Source organism: Mytilus galloprovincialis, chromosome 2 (genome assembly GCF_965363235.1).
Source record: "Mytilus galloprovincialis chromosome 2, xbMytGall1.hap1.1, whole genome shotgun sequence".
Lineage (NCBI taxonomy): Eukaryota > Metazoa > Mollusca > Bivalvia > Mytilida > Mytilidae > Mytilus > Mytilus galloprovincialis.
In genome coordinates, this window is record NC_134839.1 from 83,417,198 (window position 1) to 83,435,853 (window position 18,656).

Below are 18,656 nucleotides of genomic sequence, written 5' to 3' on the forward strand. Positions count from 1 at the left end.
ATCAAAAGCTCAAACACACCAAACGAACGGAAAACAACTGACATATTCCTGACTTGGTACAGCATTTCCTTATGAAAAAATGGTAGATTTAACCTGGATTTAGTGTAAGATATACCTCTAACTTTTAAATTTTATGTAAAACTGAAGATACATTTTGCTTATATGATAAATAAGTGTTCCGCTTTGAAGATCATTAGCTTTGGAAAAAAGGGACAAAGGAACGCAACAGTCAAAATTGCTCAAAGGAGTAAGATCTTAATATATATATCTTAAATATCTCTGGCCACTTATCCAAATCCAGTCATTCGCAACAAATGATAGGTATATAGACATAACAAAACAAGAACGAATCAAATTACTGTGGTTTCTGCAGATGCAATTGTTGTTTTTGGTGATTATTGTCTGGTGATAATAGCTGATGGCAACGTTGGTGAAGATCATGGCTGGTTATTTTAAACATTACAGTATTTGGGTTGACTCTGATATCTAAAGTAACTGTTGTTGGAAGTCTTATATCTATAGTTGATGAAACGTAGGGATGCAAGTTGTGCGTGATGCATTCAATGGATCTTTATACGGTTGCATGCAGAGGCAATCAACTTAATTTATATTCATGCCAATGTCGAACCTTTGAAGAAGGAATGATATTGTGGTATTTTTATATGTATTTATCGAGATTCGGATAGTATGTTTAAAGCTTATATTCATTTCCTCTAAGCCAATTGTGTTTTTTAAACCATTTTAGATTTCGGTTATTGTGTTTCATTCTTCTAACGATTTCTCTTTTGTTGGGGATATGGCATATGTGTATAGTGCTACGCAATGTTCTGTTTGATTTAGCTTTCGCCATTATACTTTAGTATTATCAATGAATAATAGACATTTTTTCACATTTGATATTTTAAAAGTTTAATTAATTATAAATGTTCTACAATGCTATCGTTTTCCAAAGCTACTGGTTGCATCTTGTTGGTTCTTCTGAGATTCTGGAAAAAAAATGATGTACACATAGTTAATATAGATAATATTAATATACTTTTTTTTATAAATTAGGCACATTTTATTGAATCCTAACTATTGAATTAATACTTATATTCTTTTCAAAAACGCCAAATGCATCGATATCATACTACAAATAAAAATCATTCATCAAATCTAATAGTCCAATTATATTTTGTTGATGATTGATTATTGATTTGATTTACACTATCATTTGGTTCAACTATTGTGATTCATGTATTTTTAGGATAATTCAATTTTGGTATTCATACATATTCAGATGTTAAGATTTGAACATTTCTGATGGCAGTAATTCGAGGAATGTAGCATCTATTTAGTGTTATCTTAATTTTCTTTTGACATTTATTGGTGTTTTAAACAGAATTAATTTTATAAAATTGGTTAAACTATCAATTAAAAATGAAAAAAATATCTTACCAGTTGTCACACATGCATCACATTTACAGGCTACAATCACAGGTACACGGGCTTTGTAAAGTCTCTTCTGACCGGGTAAACCACATCGTATATCTACTGTCTGCATACCACGCACAGTACCCTGGCAACATTTACAGGTCTGTATACAACCAAAGTTATCATATTCCATTCCGTCGTCCATCATAAACACAGGTATACTACTACTGTTACCACAGCTTCCGGAGCAGTAGGTTACATTGATTTCGTCAACAGTTTCACAGTCACCTCGTGTTATAACTCTCTTTTCTGTCTTCAGTGAACACGTGGCTGTGGAAATTGACAATAGAGACAATATTAATTACAATTTTCAATGTTCGTAACCTTTTCATAAATACGCACAATTTTTTTTCAATCATTTGATTCAAGTTAATACAATTTTTAACTTGGCTTTCAATAGTAATATCTCAAAACGTAGACACATAAATTGGACGTCAGTTAATAGTTACAAGAGCAAAAATTAATGTACAAAATATGCAATGGCAGTTTTAATCATCGTGTACAAGCCGGGATAGAATGAGAAATATAAAGTAAAATATATAGAGCAATTAAATAAAGGCAACAGTAGTATACCGCTGTTCAAAATTCATAAATCGATTGAGAAAGAAAAAAAAAAACACAAATCCGGGTAACAAACTAAAACTTACTTTCTTCAGGAATACATCTAGGACAGCACGGATCAGTTTGGGGGTAGGACAGAACTTCTCCCTAAAATATACAAATAAGAAATTAACTCTCCTGATTCCTTTACTTTCATCATCAACTTTCGATTTGAATTAACGATAGAACTATATTACATTTTGTCATTTGCCAATTGATATTCGAAATTGATTTTAAAACAAAAAGCAACACACAGGCAAATGTTCAGTTTTCAAAGGACTTAATTCTAATAACAATATTAAATAAACATAAAGTTAACTGCACTATTTTACATACCTCTTTACATTCGGGAAACTCGCATCTCCTGTTACAGACAATATCTCCACCAACACATTGACATACCTCACAAGCCACTTTGGGGTTTTTGAAAATCTTTCCGGGCTGAAAGAAATAAAATAAAATATCAGCATAAACTCTTAAATACCACAATTTATAAGGCTTTCGAATTAAATCGAGGATACATTTGACCGACTTAATGAAATTTATCGTGAAGAGTTCGAAGTTCTGTTTCGACAATTACTGCCCAGTCATCTACCTTATTAAAAAAATGGAAGAAGGAATAAATTCAGAAACTGTTATGTGCCAATGAGACATTAACACAAACACAACAAACATTCTTATTTTCACAATACATTTGAGTACATATTTAAAAATTGAGTAAGTTATATAAACTTTCCAAACATTACCAATCTAACCATCAAAATTATTTTCGGCAAAACAAAATTCAATTTTTAGTGCAAGGGTATTCAAACTGCATTTGAAGAAGACAAACATTTTTTTAATATCATATTACATTTCTTTTGCACTGGTACTCATACCTGTATTGGTTCATCTGGACTATCAGGATGATAACAAACTGAGCAATTGTCATTGGTAACGCAGTTGCCATTTTTGTCTTCAAAGTACCCTTCCTCACAAACACAGCCAGGGTTGAGTTCTTCACAATCTTCCACTGGGATATTTGTGAATCTGTTTAAGCATGTCGTTTCACAACGTGAATGATTGCTCCATTTCTCATGACCTTTATCACATACTGAAGTGAAATACCAATAATATAAATATCTTAAGGCAACCGCTTCCTATTTTCCGTATTTCGTTTGAATCTTTTAGTTTTCAATTGATAACACTAAGTTTAAGTCAATTACTCAAGCCAATGGATTAAAACTACCTACGGCTTTTTGAAACTCATTGCAAAAAGGTAATATAATATACAACGTTATTGTTTTATAATTATAATGGGAGAACTTGATTTTGAATTAAAGTCTTCTTAGTGATTTTATAGTTACCGCAATCTGCAAGATAACAGTCTCTTTCTTCAACCTGTAATTGGTCACATTTTACATAAGTGCTTGGTTGAACCAGATCTCTCTTTCTTTGTGACAGACCGATACCACACTCTGCATTACAATCAGTCCACTCACTCCATTCGCTGTATCGGCAACCACCTATACAAAATATTATATTTCCTTTTATAAATTCAATTTCATATTAATACAAAATATAGTAAAAAAACCCATATATTTTCATATCGATAGTCTTTATACATGTTATACCGATTATTCCAATATGTGCACTTAAGTCTTTTTCAATGTTTTAAAAATATCTGCACCAAGTGAGGACTATGTAGGCCATTCATCAATTGTATCAATTATAATGGTCTAAGCCAGTCCTACATGTAACAAGTTTAAAGCCCGTTGACAAGCTGGTCTACCTCTGTTTGGATTTCCGCAATTTCCATTGTTCTTTCTCTCGGTTGAAATAATTCAGATTATTCTCGAGTTTTAATCATCTTCCAAAATTGGAAACAACTATCCCCTCTTTTTTCAAAAAAATATTTTAAAGCTCGCAACGTTTAAAATAAAACGTAAAACATTTAAAAACTATTATTGATTAATGTTCTATATCTGTATGACAAGTTTTACTTACATTCCCCAAGATTACAAGGTTGAATGTCTGTAATATTCACATCAGAACACGAACTTTGTTCGGATGGATCTACAAAGAATCTTGTTCTAACTGATTCCCCATCATCACAGGATGCAGAACATTCACTCCAATCGGACCATTCAGAGATAATGCAGCCTAAAAAAAAAATACCACGTCAAAACAATTGCAACTGCTTATTAATGTACAAGAAGGGGTACAAGTATATAAATGTCATTTTCTCTATATTTTATTAGTCTTTCAAAAAAGGTTTTGATTAGTTGACTAGGAGGTAACAATTCATCGTTGCGTGCTGTATCAAAGAGCATATATCATTTTACCACAAAATGCATATTTAACTTCAGATGTTTCGTATCTTTTGTGAAATTGTCAGTACAAATGCAGGATTTTAAACATTTGCAAAGTCATAATAAAATTCATGCAACAAATCATTGTTTGTCATGATACAACTACAGTATCATAGATTTTGTTGGGTAGTTGTCTCATTGATAATGATACCATATCTCTTCATTTCATATGATAAATGTTTTTGGCTCCCGGGATAACACTTATGTTATTAATGCCATTACTTACTTTTTTTTTTATCTTTTTTATATAAAGAAAACACATTTCAAATTAAACTTTTTAAAAGATTACTAAAGATATCAACCATATTCATTGTAGTGGTGATTTTTTATCCATACATTGTTGAAAAAGATCGTTACTACTGTTTTATTAGACACTTTGAAGTAAAACATATTTACATGGAAGTTCTGCGTTACAATCTTCAACCTCTTCATTTCTTCCTTCGCATTCATTTCCATCACACAGTGGTAATGGGTCATTGCAGAGCCTAACTCTTGATCGCACGCCACCATCACATGAACTGCTACAAGATGACCATTCCGCCCAATCTGACCATGATCCGTTGACTGAATGGAAAGTTACATACAACATTAGCTTACGATGTGTTTTACAATTGTTTTATTTAAGATCATTTTCTGTTAACGATACCAATTATCACTTATTTTTAGATTTCTTTTTTAATCAATAAACATTCTATCCTAGTCGGAATTTTCTTGCTGTGTTTAAGACCCAGTGATTGTCTTCGACTGTCATGTTTTTACTCTTTGGTCGTGTTGTTGTCTTTTTGACACATTCCCAATTTTCATTTATAAATCTCTTTATTGAACTAGCTGACTACGATATTAATTTCTAAAGGATGTATTATTGAAATATTTGTATCTGTATTAATAATTAATGTTCAATAAATGTTAATTTTCTGTCCATGATTTCAATGATCTGCAATCGCAGCTAAACATGTATTCCTTTCTCAATTTTATTCATGTACTGCGGATAAATCATGTGTTTACTTGTTTAAACCAATGATGAAATGCGATATTATAGGGTTATTGCATGAATATTGGGGAATATTGTCCCGAGTAGAATTTTATATTGCACGAGCTTGCGAGTGCAATATATATTCTACGAGGGACAATATTCCCCAATATTCATGCAATAACCCTTTTATTGTATAGCAATATAATATTTGAAAGTAAAAATTGGTTTAAACTAAGATTTTGTTGTTGATGACGTCATGAATTTTCAAGATTTATTGCACTAGTGCAATATTGGAATTTATTGCACGCTAACTTTTGGTTACTTTCTATGGGAAATATTATATTGCTATGCAATAATAATTGTTTCTTATTAGTGTAAAGAAACCTTCACATATGTTCGGTGTTTCCTTATATAAAGGATATTTTTTTCCCTTGGAAAATGATATGATGTAAATAATATGTATCAAGTTCTATCAATACATCTATCATAGCAAAACTACCAAAAGTATACATCACAATATCATGTAATAATGAATAGAAGTATTATAAGTTAAAATATTGGGTACTAGGATTTTAAACGTTTTCATTTAAAATTGGTTCTTACCATTGGCAACAGGATCCGGAACACAGTACGAGTTATGAGTAGAATCACAGTAGCTACAATACATAATCATTGCGTTATTTATACGATATTCAGAGATCCAATTAGACCATACAGTATATTAAGAAAGTAACAAAACATAAAAAAAAAAAAATAATCAACCTAATATCTTATTAAAAATACTTTTTGGTATTAGTAAAAGACTTTAACTTTCAGTATAAAATAAAACCACGAAGACAACTTTCATAAGTTGATTGTAAGTAGTTATTTTAGTTTTTATTCCACATTCAAAGTCGCCACATGTTATTATATTTTGACAGAAAAGCATACCACTTTGTACATCCATTATCCCTGACATCAACTAGATCTCCAACACTGTATTCCTCGTTGTTGTATATACAGTCTATGCATTCGTCAGGTAGTGATGTCGGTGGACTACATACTCTAGTTATCTTGTCCTCTCCACATGTGTGAGGGTCTCCCACCAACAATTCCCTATTTGGAATTAAAATATCAACAAATTATTAGAACGTTTTTATATACGATATTAAAATCAAGCTTACGTAACAAATTTGATGCATAGAAATAAAAGAATTGAGTTTTAACTCATTTCGATACGATATTTATATTCAACGTTTATTTCCTATCGATGTTCTATCAAGGTAAAAAAATTCTTGTAGAGATCTTTTGCAACATGTTTCCATAAAACAAATTTTGAGAGGAAACAACATATTACAATACCTGTATCTATTCTGCACTCCATCTTTACAAGATTCACTACATTCTCCCCAGTGTCCCCATTCAGTCCATGCACAACCTAGGATAAATATGAATAAAGTGTTGTTCAATTAACATCGCATCTTCATTTTTCATTCATAAGTGTAAACCTTTAGCGAAGAGATTGACATAAAACATTTTGCAAATGATTGCTTACTGTTTTCCCAAATAAAGTTCCTTTTATAATGGCAACCCTGTTTTCTACTAATTTTACATAAATCTTTTTACTAAATGTTAATTCCACAATTTGTTGAATATGATGTGAAATAACAGTGACAAAGTCGTGAATAGACAAAAGTTATACAGCTTGAATGTTTGATATAGAACAGTGAAACTGGTTGGATAGTTAAAGCCATACAACCTCTTACTTTAATTTGCCTTGCTAACTTTTTACTAGAGAGTCGTTTGTTGATGAAACGCAGGTCTGGCGTACACTTTTTGTAAATCTGGTATCTATATAATAATGAGTTTATTTACTGTTTATTCTGTGAAAAATATATAAATTGTTTTCTTTCGAAGAAATGAGTTTAAAATTAACCGTTTATCATATTATTAAATAGACAAAAACCCACTGTAACCATGGATTTCTGGTATACATGCGATGGAATATGTTAGTCTAACTTGACAATTCCTAATATTCAAAGACCAGCAGGAAACGGTATATATGATAAACCTTTTAATTTATATTTCAACTTACAGTCAGTTTTGATACCGCATGTTAATGTCAATCCTTCTGTACAGATACTGCAAATAAAAAGTATTCATATCATTCTGTAACTAAATTATAACATTTCCGTTATATTTCAAATGACGATACATTTTTTCGGGCACATGCAGGCCAAACAAATCAATTAAAAAGTTGAAGAAAAATTGGACACCTACCACTCCTCACATTCGGATTTCATATAACTTAGACCAGGATTTACAGCTGTTCCATCTTCTTTGTAACATTTCTGACATTCATGGATAGGAATACAAATATTACTTTCTTCATCAAGAACATAACCCTCCATACATCCACAGCTAGGTTCCATATCATCAGGAATAACACAGCTTTCTGGATATTGAACAGTATAACAAGTCAGCTGACAAGTTGGTTCTGTTATTAATACCAACGGATGTTTGCATACTAAAACAGTAAAGATAAATGCAAGTAATAATATAAACACATAACTATAAATTAGGTGTTAACCACAATTATTGATGTCATAATTACACTCAAGGCTGACATTTATGAGGGGGAGGACAGGGGGGTACCCTTCTCCCTTCTCCCACCCCTCTTCTCCTTTCTCCTACCCCCGTTCTCCTTTCTCCCATTAGAATAAAACATCTCCTTTTGAGATAAATTAAAAAAAATTCTCCTTTCACCAACTTTTTCTCCTTTCTCCATCTTTTTCTCCTTTCTCCCAGCCTTCCTCTCCTTTCTCCTACCCCCTTTCTCCTTTCTCCCACCCCCTTTCTCCTTTCTCCTACCCCCTTTCTCCCTGTCTCCCTTACCCCTGTCCTCCCCCTCATTTATGTTCAGTAAACGGAAGAGCTTGATCAAATCAATTTTAATAAATCACAAATTATGCTGTCTACACTGTTTAAAACTTTAAAATACAATGTAAAATAGAGCATAATCAATACTTATACTTATCGAAACTTATTACTTCCTAACATACAAATCTTTAATAATAAATATAAGTGATATTCAAATTGTATAACTTGTTCTTTTAATTACAAAAATTACTCCTATATGATTTTTTTATACCATTTAATATGATTCCAGATAAAGTCTACTAATATTTTAACTTACATCATGTTTCTGCAATTGTAATTCTCAGATTATTATGCTTACCTGGATATGTGCAGTTGTTTACACATGGCTCCTTTTCTAAGGACGGACTGTCAGGACAATGTCGTTCTCTTGATCGTACACCTTCAGTGCAAGGGTCAGTAGTGCTGCATTCATTCCATTCACTCCACTGCTCACACATTGGCATCGTTGCTGTAAAAAAATATGTTATGAAAGATATTATTTTAAATCAATAACACTTACTATTGAAAATTTGCAAAATGTTTCAGTTGAATGTTTTCAATGGATTAACATAACTTCAACCTTTCATTTTCTAAGGCTTTTTCACATATATATGATAAAAAAAAAACAACATCGTTAATCATTTGATGTTATATTTGTTATTCTCATCGGATTTTTTCTAATTCTTAGTTCGTTTCTGTGTGTGTTACTACTTAATGATGTGTCGTTGTTCTCCTCTTATATTTAATGTGTTTCCCTCAGTTTTAGTTTGTAACCCAGGTCTGTTTTTTTCTATCGATTTATGAGTTTCGAACAGCGGTATACTACTGTTGCCTTTATGTAAGTCTAATATGAAATATAAAATCTCTTAATGAATAATCTTACTTGGTGTAACGCATGGTTCTATGTTGCAGTCTTCAATTTCTTTTAGATCATCAGCACATATGTTAGGATTGGTAATTGTAATTTTAATTCGTTGCCTTGTTCTGGATCCAACATCACATTCTCTTGAACAAGGTGTCCATTCACTCCACTGTGTATATTTGCATTCTAAAATATAGTATTAATAATAAATAGATAAGGTTGGGTTGATAGTCGAGTATTAAAAAGGTCCTGGAAAAACAATATGAAGACGACAAACTGCTTCACATTACACAACAAAATAAAGACAGACAAACAAATGCCCCCCTAAAAAGCCAATCGTGAACGCAAATGTTTCGACTAGTTAGCACATTGTGATACTCGAATTGCACCCGTTGATAAAATATCTGGTGCAATGCAAGAATAAACGTAATTCAATGTTTGAATGAATCTTTATTCCTTAATGTTTCAATCTGATAGAATTATTTTGTTTTTTAATGCACATCTACATAATACAAGGAATGAAAATATCCAATACGTCATGTCACTCAAAATCAAGAGAGAAGTAAACTGGTTTGATTTAAAACTGTAAAGAAAAATTCATGTGATACCATATGGCCTTTTATATGAATAAGAGTTATGGGTGTATCTTAACATACCTTCACATTGTCCTATATCACATCTGATATTACCATCCATTGCACAAGTACTAAAAATAAAAATTCAGACACTCAACCGAAAATTACTTTTTTTCTATTTCATTACCGAAAGTCTATTTCAATATGGTCATCAACATTTATTTTTAACTCTATCTCCAATTTTTGTTCTTCCGTCAGACTGCTGTTTCCAAATGTTGAACTCAGTGGGTTTAAATATGATAGAACAATACCTGTTTGACGTTCAAACTGTATAACAGATTTCGACCTTAGAATCAATCAATTATTGTTTTCACTACAATCTGAAATTTTAGTTTACCAAAAATAATTCTTTAGCTTATTTTAATAATTCTTTAGAAATCAAGCTTTTTGATAATGAATATAAAAACTGCAAGAATGTATGTCTGTTTAATATAAAGAAACAGCATCACAAAAAAACAATAATTCAAAGCTTACAAACCAGGAATATAATAAATCTGTCTCCTACCAGAAAATAAAATAATGAGATTTTAAGTTTTAAGTACTATTCTGCCGAACAAATTAAAAACCGTTATAGAAATACACTGACCAGTTACTACATCCAACGAAAACGACAACTCCTTCCTCTATAACCGAATCAATCTGAATTATTTCACTATTGCTTGTAAGACCCTCAATTCCATCTTTTTCAACAAATCCAACTATATCTATCTGCTCGTATCCAAAATTGTCTTTAAAGGCTTCTTGTGTGAATTGACAATACATTGCTGTAACAAAATTAATAATGTATTTAATGCGAATGAAGTTCAGTGTTTGTTGAAGAATTCATTACTCATTATAGAAAGAAGAAGTAACCTTTATAACTGTTAGAATTATATGACTTTGACAAACAAAAAGATAAAACAAAAAAGCTGATATTGTATATATTTTCGTAATTATCTTAATTATACCATAGTGAGTAATTCAAAATTTTGTGTAGCTGTCAACCGAAATATCAACCACAGATTCCAAAAATAATTCGCAAGTTGTTTATTTCATGACAAAACGAATAGCTAACAGAAAGTATCAGTAACTGTGACAATTGATTTAGCTACTATAAACAATTAAATCAAAGAGAAAACAAGGTCTACGTTTTACCTGTTGTTGATTTGAAAGTTGTTGTTCCTGTTGTTTGGCTTACAGCTGTTGTTATCTCTAAAAAAGATAACACCCAATGATAATAATTCAATATCTTAAAAACTATCAGATCATCAAGTTCATACCTTTGAAAAACAATAGGATACTAATTAATTTATAATGTCAAAGATTTTATGTAAAACGTTAAAGTCCTATCTTGAAATTCGTAAAAGACACTGTCAGAGTGCAGAATGTTGTCATACGGACTCCCAAGCATCCAGCCACGAATAACAAGCAAAAAGATTTGACACAGAAAAATACTTTCAGCAATATCAAGTTGCACACATTTAATTACCTGCTATTACACCCAATAACTGTTGTTCTGATTCATTTCTGTAGGTTGTACACCCCAAACACTTACTGATTTAATGTTTTTATACCTTTTGGATGAATACAGGCAACCACTTTTACTTCAGAGATGATTGGTTTTTCTCCTGACGCAACAAATGTGATCACAATTTCAGTACCAATGACACCATCAAACATCAATACAACTGTTTCAGTTGAGGCTGACTCTGGTTCTTTCTACAATGAGTGATTAATATACTTAAAAATATGTATGTATTGCTTTTATCCTAATATTTAACAACTTAAATTAACGTTTTTTACTATTTCCCGAATACATGTCCGTGAATATAGTTTATCAGTGTCTGTTTATAATTATTTCACAAGTAAATCTTTTTCAAATCAACTCAGATGTGTTTAATACATAAATTATTTTAATAACAAATACAACAAACAAATTTTTGTTAAGAACAAGCACCTCGGACTCCCTAAAATAAGGAAGTCCAGTTTTTATTTTCTTGCACTTGTAACTGTCTTAGAGTCTCCGTTATAACATATATAAATTTTGACGAAATTAGGTTCAAACTCACTAATCCAAAGTTGACATTACATGGATTTTAGAGAGAGCCGTGGTGTAGTGGTTTGTGCATCGGAGTACTAACACAAAGGTTCCTGGTTCGATTCCCGTCTGGGATGAAAATTTAAGGAACTGAATTTTCGGCTCTCCCTTGACACCATTTGCGAGTATGGTCTCGAGGAAACGATGATAGTCCGTCGGAAGGGGACGATAAATGGCTGACCCGTGTTAAGAGAGAGCCATATCTCTTGCACGTTAAAGACACCCTTGTAGATTTCGAAAAAGAGCAGGCTAATGCCGCTACAAGGCAGCACTCGCACCCGCAAAGTGGAAAGGGATTAATATAAGTTGCAAAACTTGTTTCCCAATCCACTATAATAAATATGTTTAAACTAATGGATTTTTTTTGTAATGAATTAAAGTAATCAAAACAGGTTTACATCCTATACTTTGAAATGTTTTGATTACGTTCCTTAAGATGACTTTTCAGTCGTACCCAAATAAATAAATTGATATTTTTATTTTCCAAAATATAAAAGATTAATTGAAGAAAGAAATATTCATTTTATGAGTTTTATGATTGCCTTTATAATTATGTGATCGTTTCAGAGTGACAGTTTTCAAACTAAATAGAGACTCTATAATCCTGCTATGCGTAACCCAAGATCCTAATGAGAACCGTGGTTTAATGGTTACTGCATCGGACTACTAACACAAAGGTTCCTGGTTCGATTCCCGATCCGGGATGAAAATTTCAGGGCTTGAATTTTCGGCTCTCCCTTGACACCATTTGCGAGTATGGTATTGAGGAAACGATGACAGTCCGTCGGAAGGGGACGATAAATGGCTGACCCGTGTTAAGATAGAGCCATATCTCTTGCACGTAATAGATACCCCTGTAGATTTCGAAAAAGAGCAGGCTGATGCTGCTAGAAGGCAGCACTCGCACCCGCAAAGTGGAAAGGGATTAATATAAGTTGCAAAACTTGTTTCCCAATCCACTATAAAATAAATATGTTTTAACTAACCCAAGATCTTACTTTCTCGTTACAGATTTGGTCATATTTATGTATTAGACACTGGGTGTAGTAGACAATACTGTCTTTGAACAAACAAACAGAGCTCACACTATATTTGAAGTTCTAACGATTAAGGTATTGTAACTTTACTTTATATCTGCATTTAAGTAGATTTATGACAAATCAAGTAAACACTTGTACTACCTAAATCTTTTGGACTTATACGACTTACTGTAACTGATTTTACAAATTCGTTTTCCACATTATTAAGAACAGCTTCAATCTTTCGAACATTGGCTACATTCATTATAACTTGATAGACCATGGGGCTATCATTACTGTCTCTTAATTCCAATGTAATTTTGGGTTCGTTTCTTTTAGCCACCCATCCGGAGGTTTTAAATATGTCCTCTGGATTAAACCCAAGTGCAGAGTCTTCCGTAATGACTGCCAACATATCTGGGGATACATCCTCCATAGTAGTTTTTATACATTCTGTAATAAAAATAATTCAATTAACAATGTGCTATACAACTTAATCAGATCAAATAAACTCATCATAGATACCAGGATTAAAATTTTATATATGCCAGACGCGAGTTTCGTCTCTAAAAGACTCATCAGTGACGCTCGAATCAAACTAGAGGCTCTAAAGAGCCTGTGTCGCTCACCTTGGTATATGTGAATATTAAACAAAAGAAACAGATGGATTCATGACAAAATTGTGTTTTGGTGATGGTGATGTGTTTGTACATCTTACTTTACTGAACATTCTTGCTGCTTACAATTATCTCTATCTATAATGAACTTGGCCCAATGATGATTGTGGACAAGTTTGGATTAATTTGGCCCAGTAGTTTCAGAGGAGAAGATTTTGGAAAAAGATTACTAAGATTTAAGAAAAATGGTTAAAATTGACTATAAAGGGTAATAACTCCTAAAGGGGTCAACTGACCATTTCGGTCATTTGACTTATTTGTAAATCTTACTTTGCTGAACATTATTGCTGTTTACAGTTTATCTCTATCTATAATAATATTCAAGATAATAACCAAAAACAGTAAAATTTCCATAAAATTACCAATTCAGGAGCAGCAACCCAACAACGGGTAGTCCGATTCATCTGAAAATTTCAGGGCAGATATATCTTGACCTGATGAACGATTTAACCCCTGTTAGATTTGCTCTAAATGCTTTGGTTTTTGAGTTATAAGCCAAAAACTGCATTTTACCCCTAAGTTCTATTTTTAGCCATGGCGGCCATCTTGGTTGGTTGGCCAGGTCATCGGACACATTTTTCAAACTAGATACCCAAATGATGATTGTGTACAAGTTTGGATTAATTTGGCCCAGTAGTTTCAGAGAAGAAGATTTTTGTAAAAGATTACTAAGATTTACGAACTAGAGGCTCTCAAGAGCCTGTGTCGCTCACCTTGGTCTATGTGCATATTAACAATGGACACAGATAAATTCATGACAAAATGGTGTTTTGGTGATGGTGCTGTTTTTGTAGATCTTTCTTTACTGAACATTCTTGTTGCTACAATTATCTCTATCTATAATGAACTTGGCTTAGTAATTACAGTGGAAATTATTTCCTAAAAATTTACAAAAAGTAACAAAAATTTATGAAAATTTTTAACAATTGACTATAAAGGGCAATAACTCCTTAAGGGGTCAATTGACATTTTGGTCATGTTGACTTATTTGTAGATCTTATTTTGCTGAACATTATTGCTGTTTACAGTTGATCTCTATCTAAAAAAATATTCAAGATAATAACCAAAATCTGCAAAATTTCCTTAAAATTACTAAATCGGGGGCAGCAACCAAACAACAGGTTGTTCGATTTGTCTGAAAATTTCAGGGCAGATAGATCTTGTCCTGATAAGCAATTTTACCCCATGTCAGATTTGCTCTAAATTCTTTGGTTTCAGAGATATAAGCCAAAATCAACATTACACCTCTATGTTCTATTTTTAGCCATGGCGGCCATCTTGGTTAGTTGGCCGGGTCACTCCACACATTTTTAAAACTAGATACCCAATAATGATTGTGGCCAAGTTTGGTTAAATTTGGCCCAGTAGTTTCAGAGGAGAAGATTTTTGTAAAAGATTACAAAAATTTACAAAAAATTGGTCAAAATTGACTATAACTCCTTAAGGGGTCAATTGATAATTTTGGTCATGTTGACTTATTTGTAGATCTTACTTTGCTGAACATAATTGCTGTTTACAGTTTATCTCTTTCTATAATAATATTCAATATAATAACCAAAATCTGCAAAATTTCCTTCAAATTACTTATTTCGGGGCAGCAACCCAACAACTGGTTGTCCGATTCATTTGAGAGTTTCAGGGCAGATAAATTTCCACTTGATGACCAATTTTACACCTTGTCAGATTTGCTCTAAATGCTTTTGTTTCAGAGATATAAGCAAAAATCTACATTTCACCTCTATGTTCTATTTTTAGCCATGGCGGCCATCTTGGTTGGTTGGCGGGGTCACGCCACACATTTTTTAAACTAGATACCCCAAAGATGATTGTGGCCACGTTTGTATTAATTTAGCCAAGTAGTTTCAGAGGAGAAAATTTTTGTAATAGATTACTAAGATTTACGAAAAATGGTCAAAAATTGACTATAAAGGGCAATAACTCCTAAAGGGGTCAACTGACCATTTCGGTCATGTTGACTTATTTGTAAATCTTACTTTGCTGAACATTATTGCTGTTTACAGTTTATCTTTATCTATCATAATATTCAAGATAATAACCAAAAACAGCAAAATTTCCTTAAAATGACCAATTCAGGGGCTTCAACCCAACAAACGGGTGTACGATTCATCTGAAAATTTCAGGGCAGATAGATCTCCACCTGATAAACAATTTTACCCCGTCAGATTTGCTCTAATTGCTTTTGTTTTTGAGTTATAAGCCAAAAACTGCATTTTACCCCTATGTTCTATTTTTAGCCATGGCGGCCATCTTGGTTGGTTGGCGGGGTCACGCCACACATTTTTAAAACTAGATACCCCAAAGATGATTGTGGCCAAGTTTGTATTAATTTAGCCCAGTAGTTTCAGAGGAGAAGATTTTTGTAATAGATTACTAAGATTTACGAAAAATGGTCAAAAATTGACTATAAAGGGCAATAACTCCTAAAGGGGTCAACTGACCATTTCGGTCATTTGACTTATTTGTAAATCTTACTTTGCTGAACATTATTGCTGTTTACAGTTTATCTCTATCTATCATAATATTCAAGATAATAACCAAAAACAGCAAAATTTCCTTAAAATTACCAATTCAGGGGCAGCAACCCAACAAAGGGGTGTACGATTCATCTGAAAATTTCAGGGCAGATAGATCTTCACCTGATAAACAATTTTACCCCGTCAGATTTGCTCTAATTGCTTTGGTTTTTGAGTTATAAGCCAAAAACTGCATTTTACCCCTATGTTCTATTTTTAGCCATGGCGGCCATCTTGGTTGGTTGGCGGGGTCACGCCACACCTTTTTTTTAAACTAGATACCCCAATAATGATTGTGGCCAAGTTTATTTTAATTTGGCCCAGTAGTTTCAGAGGAGAAGATTTTTGTAAAAGTTAACGACGACGGACGACGACGGACGACGGACGCCAAGTGATGAGAAAAGCTCACTTGGCCCTTTGGGCCAGGTGAGCTAAAAATGGTTCAAAATTGACTATAAAGGGCAATAACTCCTAAAGGGGTCAACTGACCATTTCGGTCATGTTGACTTATTTGTAAATCTTACTTAGCTGAACATTATTGCTGTTTACAGTTTATATCTATCTATAATAATATTCAAGATAATAACCAAAAACAGTAAAATTTCCATAAAATTACCAATTCAGGGGCAGCAACCCAACAACGGGTTGTCCGATTCATCTGAAAATTTCAGGGCAGATAGATCTTAACCTGATGAACGATTTAATCCCCGTCAGATTTGCTCTAAATGCTTTGGTTTTTGAGTTAAAAGCCAAAATCCGCATTTTACCCCCTATGTTCTATTTTTAGCTCTGGCGGCCATCTTGGTTGGTTGGCCGGGTCACCGGACACATTTTTTAAACTAGATACCCCAATGATGATTGTGGCCAAGTTTGGTAAAATTTGGCCCAGTAGTTTCAGAGGAAAAGATTTTTGTAAAAGCTAACGACGGACGACGACGACGACGACGGACGACGGACGACGGACGACGGACGCCAAGTGATGAGAAAAGCTCACTTGGCCCTTTGGGCCAGGTGAGCTAAAAATGTTAAAAGGCCAAATAAAGTAGAAGAGCATTGAGGATCAAAAATTCCCAAAGTTTTGCCAAATACAGCAAAGGTAATCTATTGCTGAGGTAGAAAAGCCTTAGTATTTCAACATAATTCTATTTTGTTTTTTATCGTTTTCATAAAACATGAAAAGAAAATATCCCAATAGGTTTGTACATGTAAAATGAGTGTTCTGGTAATCATGTATCCCTGTATTTCAATACTATAAATGCATTTTTACAGTCACTTTGAATCTAAGGCGTTTTTTTTCAGATTTCAAAATCTGCCTACCCTTCTAGAGCACATACGATCAACCCTTGTTTTTGTTTGGATTCGTGATCGTGTTTCTCAGTCTTTAGTTTTCTATGTTGTGTTTTGTTTTGTGGTCTTTTTTCTTTCGACGTATGAGTTTGAATGTCCCTTTAGTTACGTTTCGGTTATCTTTTGCTACTGTTTTGCTCTTGATGCATCAATTAATCCATACACGTAATAATATTCCCCTGAATTTCAATTGATTAAAAATATAATGCAGTGTATACCTGTTGTTGTCGATACTAATGGTGTTGTTGTTGTTAGTATTTGTGTTGTTGTTGATGGCCCTGCCGCTGTTGTTGTCGATACTATTGGTGTTGTTGTGAGTATTTGTGTTGTAGTTGATGGCGCTGGTGTTGTTGTTGTTTCTGGAATTAAGTGATATAGCATTACAATTGTTGTTAAACAATTTAATTTAAAAGACACTTCAACAAACAATAAATAAAGTCAAAGTGTGTATTGATATTTGTCAGTCAAAGTGCTGCTATGAGTGACAATACAAATTGAAAAATTTAAATAAAAAAACCCTTTTTTTTTAGATTTCAAATACATAATAACAGAAATTTGCAGTCAATAAATTGTGCTATTTGTACAATTACACGTATTCATAACCCGAGGAAACTGGTGATTGATCAATTGACGCAAATATCACAAATCTTCATTACAAGAACATACCATTTTATCCCATATACATGATGAAGTCATCTAAGAACAGTTACTTAATTAGTTTGAAGATTCGATGGGATATTCAAGCAATTTGATGTTGGAGTTTTAGGTAGGTGTCCATTTATCTTAATCAAAATACACTAATTATTCTACAAAACATCAAAAAGTTACCTTTCCTACAGATTTTAACTACCACATCCTTCACAACAGACGTCGCAAAATCGGACACAGGTGTAATTATCAATTTAATCTTGTTACCAGGAACAATGTCCTTCTTAATATTTGGTAATTTGACATCAACTGTCGGGTCATCTGGTTGAACCTGTTTAACAAAAAATTCAATAGTTACTTAACTAATACGATATAACATTCACTGAAGATAGATAACAACGTAAATTTGCAGAGACTTTCCTTTGACAGCAATTATAAAACATGTTTTTGGAACGAAAATATGATTTCAATTTCAATATTAAATGCATTTAAAATATCCAATTTTCTTTAACAAATATATGTACGAAGGAAAAGTTGAGTGCAGGGAACTTTTTGTCTAAAA

The 18,656-nt window shown here is 32.7% G+C and overlaps 1 protein-coding gene across 1 annotated transcript in view; it reads right to left on the bottom strand.

Annotated features, from left to right (window-relative positions):
• Nucleotides 1-882: 882 nt before the first annotated feature.
• LOC143062558 (uncharacterized) overlaps nt 883-18,656 on the bottom strand; it is a 45,584-nt gene continuing 27,810 nt past the window's right edge. The window contains exons 31-52 of the mRNA XM_076234222.1: nt 18,275-18,425; nt 17,665-17,805; nt 13,079-13,341; nt 11,346-11,490; nt 10,927-10,983; nt 10,379-10,556; nt 9,814-9,863; nt 9,179-9,343; nt 8,615-8,764; nt 7,657-7,903; nt 7,472-7,518; nt 6,739-6,814; nt 6,328-6,492; nt 6,001-6,053; nt 4,821-4,988; nt 4,060-4,215; nt 3,420-3,578; nt 2,952-3,166; nt 2,410-2,514; nt 2,121-2,181; nt 1,438-1,743; nt 883-986 (exon numbers count right to left, since the gene is read on the bottom strand). Of these exons, the coding sequence (XP_076090337.1) occupies nt 937-986; nt 1,438-1,743; nt 2,121-2,181; nt 2,410-2,514; nt 2,952-3,166; nt 3,420-3,578; nt 4,060-4,215; nt 4,821-4,988; nt 6,001-6,053; nt 6,328-6,492; nt 6,739-6,814; nt 7,472-7,518; nt 7,657-7,903; nt 8,615-8,764; nt 9,179-9,343; nt 9,814-9,863; nt 10,379-10,556; nt 10,927-10,983; nt 11,346-11,490; nt 13,079-13,341; nt 17,665-17,805; nt 18,275-18,425 (3,108 nt within the window). The 3' untranslated portion in view covers nt 883-936. The remainder of the gene's footprint in view (nt 987-1,437; nt 1,744-2,120; nt 2,182-2,409; nt 2,515-2,951; nt 3,167-3,419; nt 3,579-4,059; nt 4,216-4,820; nt 4,989-6,000; nt 6,054-6,327; nt 6,493-6,738; nt 6,815-7,471; nt 7,519-7,656; nt 7,904-8,614; nt 8,765-9,178; nt 9,344-9,813; nt 9,864-10,378; nt 10,557-10,926; nt 10,984-11,345; nt 11,491-13,078; nt 13,342-17,664; nt 17,806-18,274; nt 18,426-18,656) is intronic.